General features: G+C 41.7%; 1 protein-coding gene across 1 annotated transcript in view; it reads left to right on the top strand.

The window, feature by feature from the left end:
* Positions 1-418: 418 nt before the first annotated feature.
* The window catches only part of ZNF454 (zinc finger protein 454), a 16950-nt gene continuing 7437 nt past the window's right edge, over positions 419-9931 (top strand). Inside the window, 3 exon segments of the mRNA XM_006874469.1 lie at positions 419-595; positions 3445-3571; positions 4397-4543. Coding sequence (XP_006874531.1) covers positions 419-595; positions 3445-3571; positions 4397-4543 — 451 coding nt within the window.

The raw sequence follows: 9931 nt of genomic DNA, 5'->3' as shown, positions 1-9931 counted from the left end.
TTCCTGTCTTCTCGGGGACCTTTCCCGATCCGTCCTCACTGGATTAGGTGCTGCCCTGGGACTAACTTACTTTAACCACATCGTCAACTTTTCTAACTTTTGCTGGGCGTTATTTCAAAGCAATGACCGAAACCGAGGATAACAGAACAGCGCAGAGATCGTACCGAGCAGTAACGTGCCTCAAACGGAGACGTCCCACCAAAGCCTCTGGGAAATGTAGTTTCACCTAGGAAAGGCCCAAGGCGCGGACCGTTTTGGCGCGGGCGCACAACCTCACTTTTCGCTTGCAGATAGTCCGCTCTAGGAAGTACTGCAGCCTTTAGACTTGTGGGGTTTCGGCTCAGCGGTTCCCAGGGCAACGCGCAAGCGCAGCTTTGATTTTAAGCTGCAGTCTCCAACTCATTGTGTTTTGACTGCGATGTGGCGGTTGCGATCTCTCACCGCAGGTAGAAGCTCCTCGAAGGGCGTCAAAGTGGTGATCAGGCACTGTAGTCGTATAGGGGGAGCGGTCGCAGGGTGGTCGGGCCAGGGGGAAGGGCAGAGGGAAAGCCGAATGGGTCGAGGACGTGGTCTAGTGCCCCAGACTTCCCGGAATGTATGTCTGATATTTAATCCCAAAAAGATAAAGGGAGGACTGCTAAGTGTGCACATCTTGAGTTAAGTTACGAATCTGTGGTTAATTTAGAGGAGGATGGGGCCAGGGTCTCCGGTGTGTGTCCTAGAGCTGACTCTGGTAAGCCTGTTTACACAATGGTGATGGCTAGCCCTTGTAGCTCTGAGCCCCCTGTGAGGATCTCACTGAGGGCAGGGGCAGCCAATGCAGTAGCTCCCCGGAGGCCTAGCAGGGAGACAGAAGGCTGGAGGGTGGCTTTTGTAAATAAGATTTCTCGCCCTCTCCCCTCCACACATACACACCTCTTCTGGCTAACCATTGACTCCAACCAGGTCACCTAAACTGGACCCTAGAGAGTGAACTTGGAAGACAGGAAGCCTAAGACCAGATAATGTGCTTGATCCACGCTTAGCATTTCTCTCCTTTCCTTTCCTGTCTCCCTCTAAGGATATTTAGATGCTAACGGAAAGATGTGATGTAAAATCATAGCAGCATGGTGAGTGATTTTACTCTACAAGTGGGAGATTCTAACTCAGATGTTCACAGTGATGTTGTTGTTAAGTGCTGTAGAGTCAGTTGTGACTCATAGGGACCCTGTACAGGATTTCCAAGGAGCGGCTGATGGAATCATTCACTGCTTTGATGTATCTGAGAACTCCCAGAATGTGAATGCACACAGCCTTCTGGATCGCTGTGACCCCTGTCTCATCTCATCCCAGGTGTGCAAGAGTTTCGAGCCAGACCAGCCTCCTCACAGCTTCACTATTCCCTGAGAGGACTCAATCACAGAAGGAGGAATGGCAGTCAGGCGCCTGCCAATTGTGGTCCAGGTAAGTGGGGTTTCCCCCCTAAATTGTCTTTTAGATTTGAAGAAGATGTGCATGTTTCTTTACCCCGACCAGGAGCTTTTTTTCCCAATTTAGTCTCATTCAGTGACCTGACTCTAGTCCTCCGCCTACCCCCACCATTAGGCTCATCCTAGTAGGTGTTGAAGCTAAGTAACCTGGTGAAGGTCAAAGTGCCACAGTTGGGACTGGAACAAGGTGGGTCTGACATGAAAATCTGCCCTCTTTCCATGCACTAGCCAATAAGATTAGGGGTCTAAAGTGGTAAAGGCTAACACAAGAACTGAGAGAAGGGAGAAACATGAAATCTTTCTTTGGAAGATGAGATTTACTGGACTTTACAATAAGCAACATTTGCTTTTTATAATTCTTTTGGGTACCAATGAAATTATTCAAGTGACTACATCCAAGCTCAAGAAATTCCTAAAAAGCTTTGAGAAATGCTAGCCTCTTTAGGGAAGTTTACAATGGGTGGGGTATGGTAATTTGGGTGGGGTATGGTGATTTGGGTGGGGGGTATGGAGATTGTCCTGGAATTTCTGGTGGGGAGGGTCTCCAGGTGTAACAAAGACCCAAGCTTCCTGGGAGATCGGAAGCTCAAGCCAAGCGGGACCCCATTCAGTGTCAGCTGGGGTAGTTGCAATGCCATTCTCTTGATCAGGCTCAAAGTCCTTCATTGTCTGTGACAAAAATCAGTGGACGGGATGAGCAACTGGTTGAAGGTTCATCCTGGTCACAGCCCAGCCACTGCACACACTCCTCTGGGTGTGTGACTCATTTTTTCAGGGCCCATTTTTAGCACTTTTTTTGTGAAGCCTGTTTCCATGATCCAAGTCTATTATGGCCTAGCCTTTTCTTCAAATTTATTGTCTATGTCACATAATTTATTTCATGTTTACAAGCTGTCTTCATTTGATTGCTGTTCAAAAGACATATACTATTAGGAATTTAAAATGTCTCAGGTATTATCAAAACTGAACAATATTCCCTGACAGTGTGGTTAATGGATTCAATCCAGCAAGTGTTTCTTGATTAAGTACTATGAACAAGAGTTGGGTGCAGGTAGCAAAATCCTAATTCAGATTACCTTAGGCAAAAGAAAGCATTTATTGAGAAGGTACTGGAGTATCTTCCAAAATACAAAGAAAAAGATGCAGCTGAACTTTGACTATAGAGATGGGATCTAGAATAATCTAGAAAACCCTAAAAGTCCTTTCTCTTGGAACTTTGGCTTTCTTCTCTGTGCTTCTACTTAATTCTGAGCACTCTCTTTGCATCTCTACCCACAAGACCATAGCCATACTATCTACTGAGTTTTAAATGTTAGATTTCAGGAACCCTGAGAGAGAGACTCTTTTTTCTCTCCTGTTTTAGCATATCCAATGAAAGGCTAGTTGTGATCAGAGGAAGGAACAAGGTCATGTTGTGCAGAATGATTGTTTCATTGGGAATTCTGTTTATGTGTTGGGGTGGGTCCGTGAGCAGGCATTGCTGAGCAACAAGTAAGAGATACTGAGTACATGGATCATGTTCTGGATGCTGGTAAATGTAGAAATGGCCCATAGCTGCTTGAAGTTAACAATCCAGTGAAGAAGACCAAAAGTAAAACCAAAACCCCAATAGGGAGAGTCAGTAGGGAGATTGTGCTGAGGAAATGAGTTCTGAGACTTGAAGTAAAATTTGGTCTTAAGAAATGAGATCAAGGGTAGTGGGGCGGGCAGATTGACAGAGATGGGAGAAAATGTTCTGGGTAAAATAAACAGCAAGTGCAAGTTCCAGTGCTGAGGAAATATATATTTCTTGGAAGTGGGTGGGTAAAGCAAAGTCAGAACCCTAGGAGCCCTTAAAGTAATGCTTAACTTTTCTCAGAACACCCACTTCCTTAGCAGTAACAGTCCTGTGAATCTCAAGCACCAGTTGCAGCCTTACCAAGAGTGCTCTGTGAAGGAGTAGCCCTTACCAACAAGAATGGGTTTGCTGTTACAGGAATCAGTGACATTTAAGGACGTGGCCGTGCTGTTCAGCCAAGATGAGTGGGAGCACCTGAATTCTGCCCAGAGGGCCTTGTATAAGGATGTGATGCTAGAGAACTACAGCAACCTGGTCTCAGTGGGTAAGATAAGGAGCCAATGAAGGCTTATCTGCTGATTTTAGCATCCTTGGTACCCTTTGGAATGAATCCTGATGATACAGTGGGTTAAGCATTGCACTGCTAACTGCAAGGTCTACAGTTCAAACCCACCAGCCACTTCTCATGAGAAAGATGAGGTAGACTATCTACTCCCAGAAAGTTTTACAATCTCAGAGCAGAACAGAAGCAGTTCTGCTCTGTCCTATAGAGTCACTGAGTCAGAATTGACTCATTGGCAGTGGGTTTGGTTTGGCGACCCTTGGGAATCCCTGAGCAGTACACATGATTAGTGTACTGACTGCTAACTGAAAAGCTGGAGGTCTGAGTCTGCACAGAGGTGCCTTGGAAGAAAGGCACCAATTCTACTAAAAAATCAACCATTGAAAACCATGTGGATCCCAGTTCTACTCTGACACACATGCGTCTCCATGAGTCATAGTTAACTTGATGGCAACTGGTGTTGGTTGGTTGGGACTCTTAAACTGGTACCATGTAGAAGATTAGATTGGAATTGAGTCAATTGAGAATGTTTTCAAGTCAAGTACTTACCTATTCTTGGCGTCCCCTGCCTAGGACTCTTCTAGAGCCTAAGTACAGAGGTGTCTAAGGGGACTAGGGGCTGATCCTCCATCCCTTCTGGCAGGGGAACTACCTGGAAACAGACTGTGTCAGGCCCAAGCCATCATGTTGAATCCATCCAGCTGTTCTTTATATCTTTCTGGACTTTTCTATCAAGTCACCCTTTAAACTAAAGATCTTATCTTTAGTTTAAACAGTTATGAATTATTTTGTTTCCCTGAAAAACAGGACTTATAGTACCCAAACCAGATATGTTTTCCCAGACAAGAAAAGGTGAAGAGTGGATGCTGGAAGATGCCTCGGGCGGCTCCTGTCTCGGTAAGATTCACACCTATGACCGGCATTGGGAAGGAAAAACTCAGCTCTTCATAGTTGGTGTGTCACTCAACAAATGTGCTAGGCTAGGCCTATGCATTGAGAAATGTGAATCTTTTCACTGCTTGTTCACCTCTGCACATGATGGTCACGTTTGTCCCGGTGTTCATTGTCAAACTGTTGTTTATGGTGATAGTGCCATTGAGTTGGTTCTGAATCTTAGTGACCCTGTAAAGCATTTCTGAGGAGCGGCTGGTGGTTTTACGGTTAGCAGTCCAGTGCTAAGCCTACAGACATACCATGACACTCCTGTTTTCATTGTAGTTTCCTCACCTTTGACCTTCCTTTTCATGATTTTCTTCTCTCCCTGTTTGACATCGCTTTTGTTTTGGAAAAGACCTAAAATGTAAACTGGGCAGCTTTAGTGGCCTGCTCTGCACCTGACAATACATGCTTTGCTAGAATTTCCCTAGTGAGAAGGAACCCACTTTTTGCTGACATTATACACTTCGTAGACAGTGATTTTATTTTTAAAAAAGAAAAAAATAAGCCTTTCTTCATCGACATTTTTTTTTTAATTTTTATTTTTATGCATACATCATTATTTACCTCTGTCCCACTTAGCCTATGCAAACCTGCCTAACTGTTCTCCCATCCACCTTGTTCTTCCATTCCCCTCCCATTTCATGTATTGCCCCCCTCCCCAGCACCCAAACTATCCTGTGTCTGTTCCCTACCCTGTGCTCCACCTTCCCCTCCCTCGCCTCACCCCACCCCTCACATGCTGATAACCAGCAAAGAATCCCCCCACTTTTAGTATGGGTTCTTTTTCTTAGTCTTTTACAATACTGGTCCTTTGCAGTATTTCCTTCATCTACTTTAATCTACCTCTTTGTGATGACTGTTATAACAGTAATCATACTTTTGCTTCTGAAACTACACAGGATTATACCAGTGTTGCTGCTTGTAGTGTGAAGATTCAGGGCTGGTTCTAGTGCTTAGATACAGCTTTCATGTGCCCACTAAGGCATCTCTTTTTCCAGCCAAACATGTCACATTTCCCCTACTCCCTTCATATTTGCTCATCTGCATATTTATATATCCAACCAGCATTTCTCTTCCACATTTTCCCGGACATCATGCTGGGTTGTAGGCACCATGATGGTGAAGACCATGTTTATGTCATGTTTTGCTTTGTCAGTCACACCTGGCACCATGCTTGGCATAAATTTGTTGACTGAGAACACAGAGAATATGACAGTTTAGTGACTATTAGCTTGGCCTGTGTAACCCATTGTATGGGATAGTTTAAGGAGAGGAATGTGGCTGCCTCCACCCCATCAGTATTCTAGAGATCTTATTATCTTATCCAAGACACATAATATATCACTTTCAGCTAGCATTTTCAGGCTGCAAAATTGGTTTTCAACCCTTTTGTTACTGTTTTTTCAAAGTAGCACAGTGAAGTAGGCAGGTATTTGTAGCCTATTGTAAATAACTGTTTACCCGGGATGTCTAAGACCCAATCTGTTAAAAAAAAATTTAAATGTATTAACCCCAACACTCAGTTGTCATAAAAGAAGATATTTTAACTTAACCCACTAGCATTCTGAGTATTCTATGAATGGGCATGTTCTTTTACAGCCAAACTAGGCACTTTCACTATTTCATTCTGTATTATATGTTGTTATAATCAAAAAAGAAAGAATAGGGCGGGGGGAAAGGAGATATTAAGCAAAGGAAATTCATCCACAATCTTAAATCCTACTATTACTACATATTAGCTATTTTAATTTAAATTATCCATTCATTCATTTAGTCATCATTAGCACTAGTGATATATTTATATAGGGTGAATATGAAGGTAAAGAGAGGATTTTATGCCTAGAAGGGATTTTGTAGTCCTGTGTGAGTGATAACATGGATGTTCTCTTGGTAAAGTTTCATTGTTTTGCCCTCCATTTCCCATTAGAGTTTTATTTTTATTTTTTTAATAAAACCGTACTGTTTTTGTTTTTATAGCTATAAATTGTTGTCGTAAAGAAATGCTAGTCATTGCCAAACATTCCTTTCTTAAACCCCCAAACCCCCAAAAAACAACCCATTGTCATTGTGTCGATTCCAATGCATTGTGACCCTGTATAGGATTTCCGAGGCTGTAAATCTGTACAGAGCAGAGAGATTCATCTTTTTCTTGCAGAGCGGTTGGTGGGTTTGAACCATTGATCTTACGATTAGTGCTCCAGTGCTTATCCTGCCACTTTATAACTCTTATTAGTTCTGAAACTGTTCATTAAATTCATTCTTAGTATTGTTTCCTTATTTCTGTTTCCTGTCTTAATGACTGGCTAGGACTTCAAAAACTGCATCTAACAATAATTGTTGTTGTTGTTAAGTGCCGTCGAGTCGGTTCCGACCCATAGCGACCCTGTACAGGGTTTCCGAGGGTGTAAATCTTTACGGGAGTAGAAAGCCTCATCTTTCTCCCGCAGAGCAGCTGGTAGTTTCGAACCGCTGACCTTAAGGTTCACAGCCCAATTCGTAACCACTGCGCTACCAGAACTCCTTTATAGGTCTATGTTTTATTTGTAAAATATTGGATTAAGAACTTTTCCATTGCTACCTTAACTATTCCTGTTTTAGAATACAGGTAGGCCCTGACATGGTTCCATTGTAACTTGAATATTTTGATTTTTTAACTTTAGTTTTCATTATTGTTGCCTAATTATTATCAGCAATTTTATAAATTCGATTTTTACTTGTCTTTGAACATCTGTGAGTGATCATCAGAAAATGATAACATCAACATGCTGAACACTGTATGTAGTCCATATTACTAAAACTAACATGTACCAAAAAAAGAAAAACAGACAGTTGTAAGTGCAGTTCGTCATAATTCAACTACATCCTAAGTCAGGAACGACTTGTATTCTTGTTGTTAGGCACCATCAAGTCAGTTCTGACTCATAAATACACTGTGTACAACACAAGGAAACACTGGCTGCTCCTGTACCATCTTTTCAATCACACCTGTGTTTCAGCCCATTGTTGTAACCACTATGTCAATCCATCTCGTTGAGGGTCTTCTTTTTTGCTGACCCTCTACTTTAAGAAACATGTCTTTTCCCAGGGACTGGTCCCTCCTGATAACGTATCCAAAGTATGTGAGACAAAAATCTCACTATTATTTCTTCTAAGGAGCATGCTGGAAGTAGTTCTTCCAAGACAGATCGTCCTTCTGGTGTGAAGTATATACAGTATTCTTCACCAATACGTTAATTCAGATGAATCAGTTTTTCTCCTGTATTCCACTTGTAGAAACCTTAATCACTTGAAGAAAAACTAATTCTGATAGTTTTTTTTTTTAATTTTTCTATTATTTGGTGTTGTTAGGTGCCATTGAGTCGGTACTGACTCATAGCAACCTTTTGCATAGCAGAATGAAACAGTGCCCGATCCTGGGCCAACCTCACTATTGTTTCCATGCTTAAGCCCATTGATGCTGCCACTTTGCAAATCCATCTCACTGGTGGTCTTCCTCTTTTTCTCTAACCAAACATGATGTCCTTCTCCAACACCTGGACCCTCGTGACAATATGTCCAAAGTAAGAGAGATGAAGTTTGGTCATCCTGGCCTCCAAGGAGCACTCTAGCCTTAGGCATGAGGTAATAGAGGGAGAAGAGAGCTAACATTTGACCATTGGGGTCAGCATGTGCTGGATGATTTCTGGCTGATTTGTGGTACCTGCCCTATTTAATACTTGCAACCTGTGACACAAGTATAATTAACCTCATTTACAGAAAACTGAGCCTAAAAGTGATTAACTAATGTCTTATTTAGTGCTGCTATGACAGAACACTTAATTGTGTTCATGAGGAACCTATGTATAGATCAAGAGGTGACAGTCATTCAAATAGAGCAAGGGGACACTGAATGCTTTCAAATCTGGAAAGATGTGTGTCCTGATTGTATTCTTTCACCATACTTAATCTGTATGCTGAGCAAATAATGCAAGAAGCAGGATTACATGAAAAAGAACATGGCATCAGGATTGGAGGAAGACTCGTTAGCCTACGATATGCATTTGATACAACTCTTCTCGCTGAATGTAAAGAGTGCTTAAAATACTTACTGATGAAGATCAAAGATCACAGTTTTCGGTATGGGTTACACTTCAGTATAAAGAAAACAAAAATCCTCCCAAGCAGATCAATAAATAGTATCATGATAAATGGAGAAAAGATTGAAGTTTTCAAAGACCATTTTGCATGGAGTCCTGGTGTGGCACTATAGGATAAGCACTGACAATGTCAGTAGTTCAAACCCAACAGCCACTCCTTTGAAACCTATACAGGGTCATCATTAGTCAAAACTGAATTAACAACAACAGTGATAACAACCTATAAGGGGAGGCTTTCTATATTACCTTATCAGTTTCCACAAGATTCTTGCTGGAATTTGATAATAATTAAAATGAATCTGTAGATTCATTCAGGAGAATTGGAAATACTGTATTTAATTAGCATGGCATATTGATATCCCATGCGAGTGAAGTTTTACTACAGGTAATATAGAAGTGGCAGCAATCATACATTGACAGAGAACTTCCAAAGGTTCAAGCCTATTTCAGAAGAGAACATTAAATAAGGGATATCATTGCTGATGTCAGATGGATCTGAGCTAAAAGCAGAGAATACCAGAAAGATGTTTACCTGTGCTCTACTGACTACTCAAAGGCTTTCGATTGTGTGGATCATGACAAGCTATGGACAATATTGCAAAGTATGAGTATTCCGGAACACTTAATTGTGTTCATGAGGAACCTGTTAATGGACCAAGAGGCAGTTGTTTAAATAGAACAAGGGAACATTGAATGGTTTAAAATTAAGAAAAGTGTGTGCCAGGGTTGTATTCTTTCACCGTATTTACTCAATCTGTATGCTGAACAAATAATCTGAAAGGCAGGATTATGTGAAGAAAAACGTGGCATGAGGGTTGCAGGAAGACTCATTAACAACCTGCAATATGCAAATGATACAATCTTGATTGCTGAAAGCCAAGAGAACTTAAAATACTTACTGATGAAGTTCAAAGACCACAGTCTTCAGTATGGGTTGCACCTCAATGTAAAGAAAACAAAAATTCTCACCACTGGACCAATAACCAACATCCATATAAATGGAGAAAAGATTGAAGTTGTCAATGACTTCATTTTGCTTGAATGAATCATCAACATTCATGGAAGCAAGCCAAGAAATAAATGGCATATTGCATTGGGCAGATGTGCTACACAGGACCTCTTAAAGTGTTGAAGAGCAAAGATTTCAGTATGAGGACTAAGGTGTACCTGACCCAAGGCATGGTATTCTCAATAACCTCATATGCATGCAAAAGTTGGGCAGTGAATAAGTAAGATTGTAGAGGAATTGATGAATTTGAGTTATGGT

Source organism: Chrysochloris asiatica, unplaced genomic scaffold (genome assembly GCF_000296735.1).
Source record: "Chrysochloris asiatica unplaced genomic scaffold, ChrAsi1.0 scaffold00279, whole genome shotgun sequence".
NCBI lineage: Eukaryota > Metazoa > Chordata > Mammalia > Afrosoricida > Chrysochloridae > Chrysochloris > Chrysochloris asiatica.
This window is presented reverse-complemented; position numbering and strand designations above follow the sequence as displayed.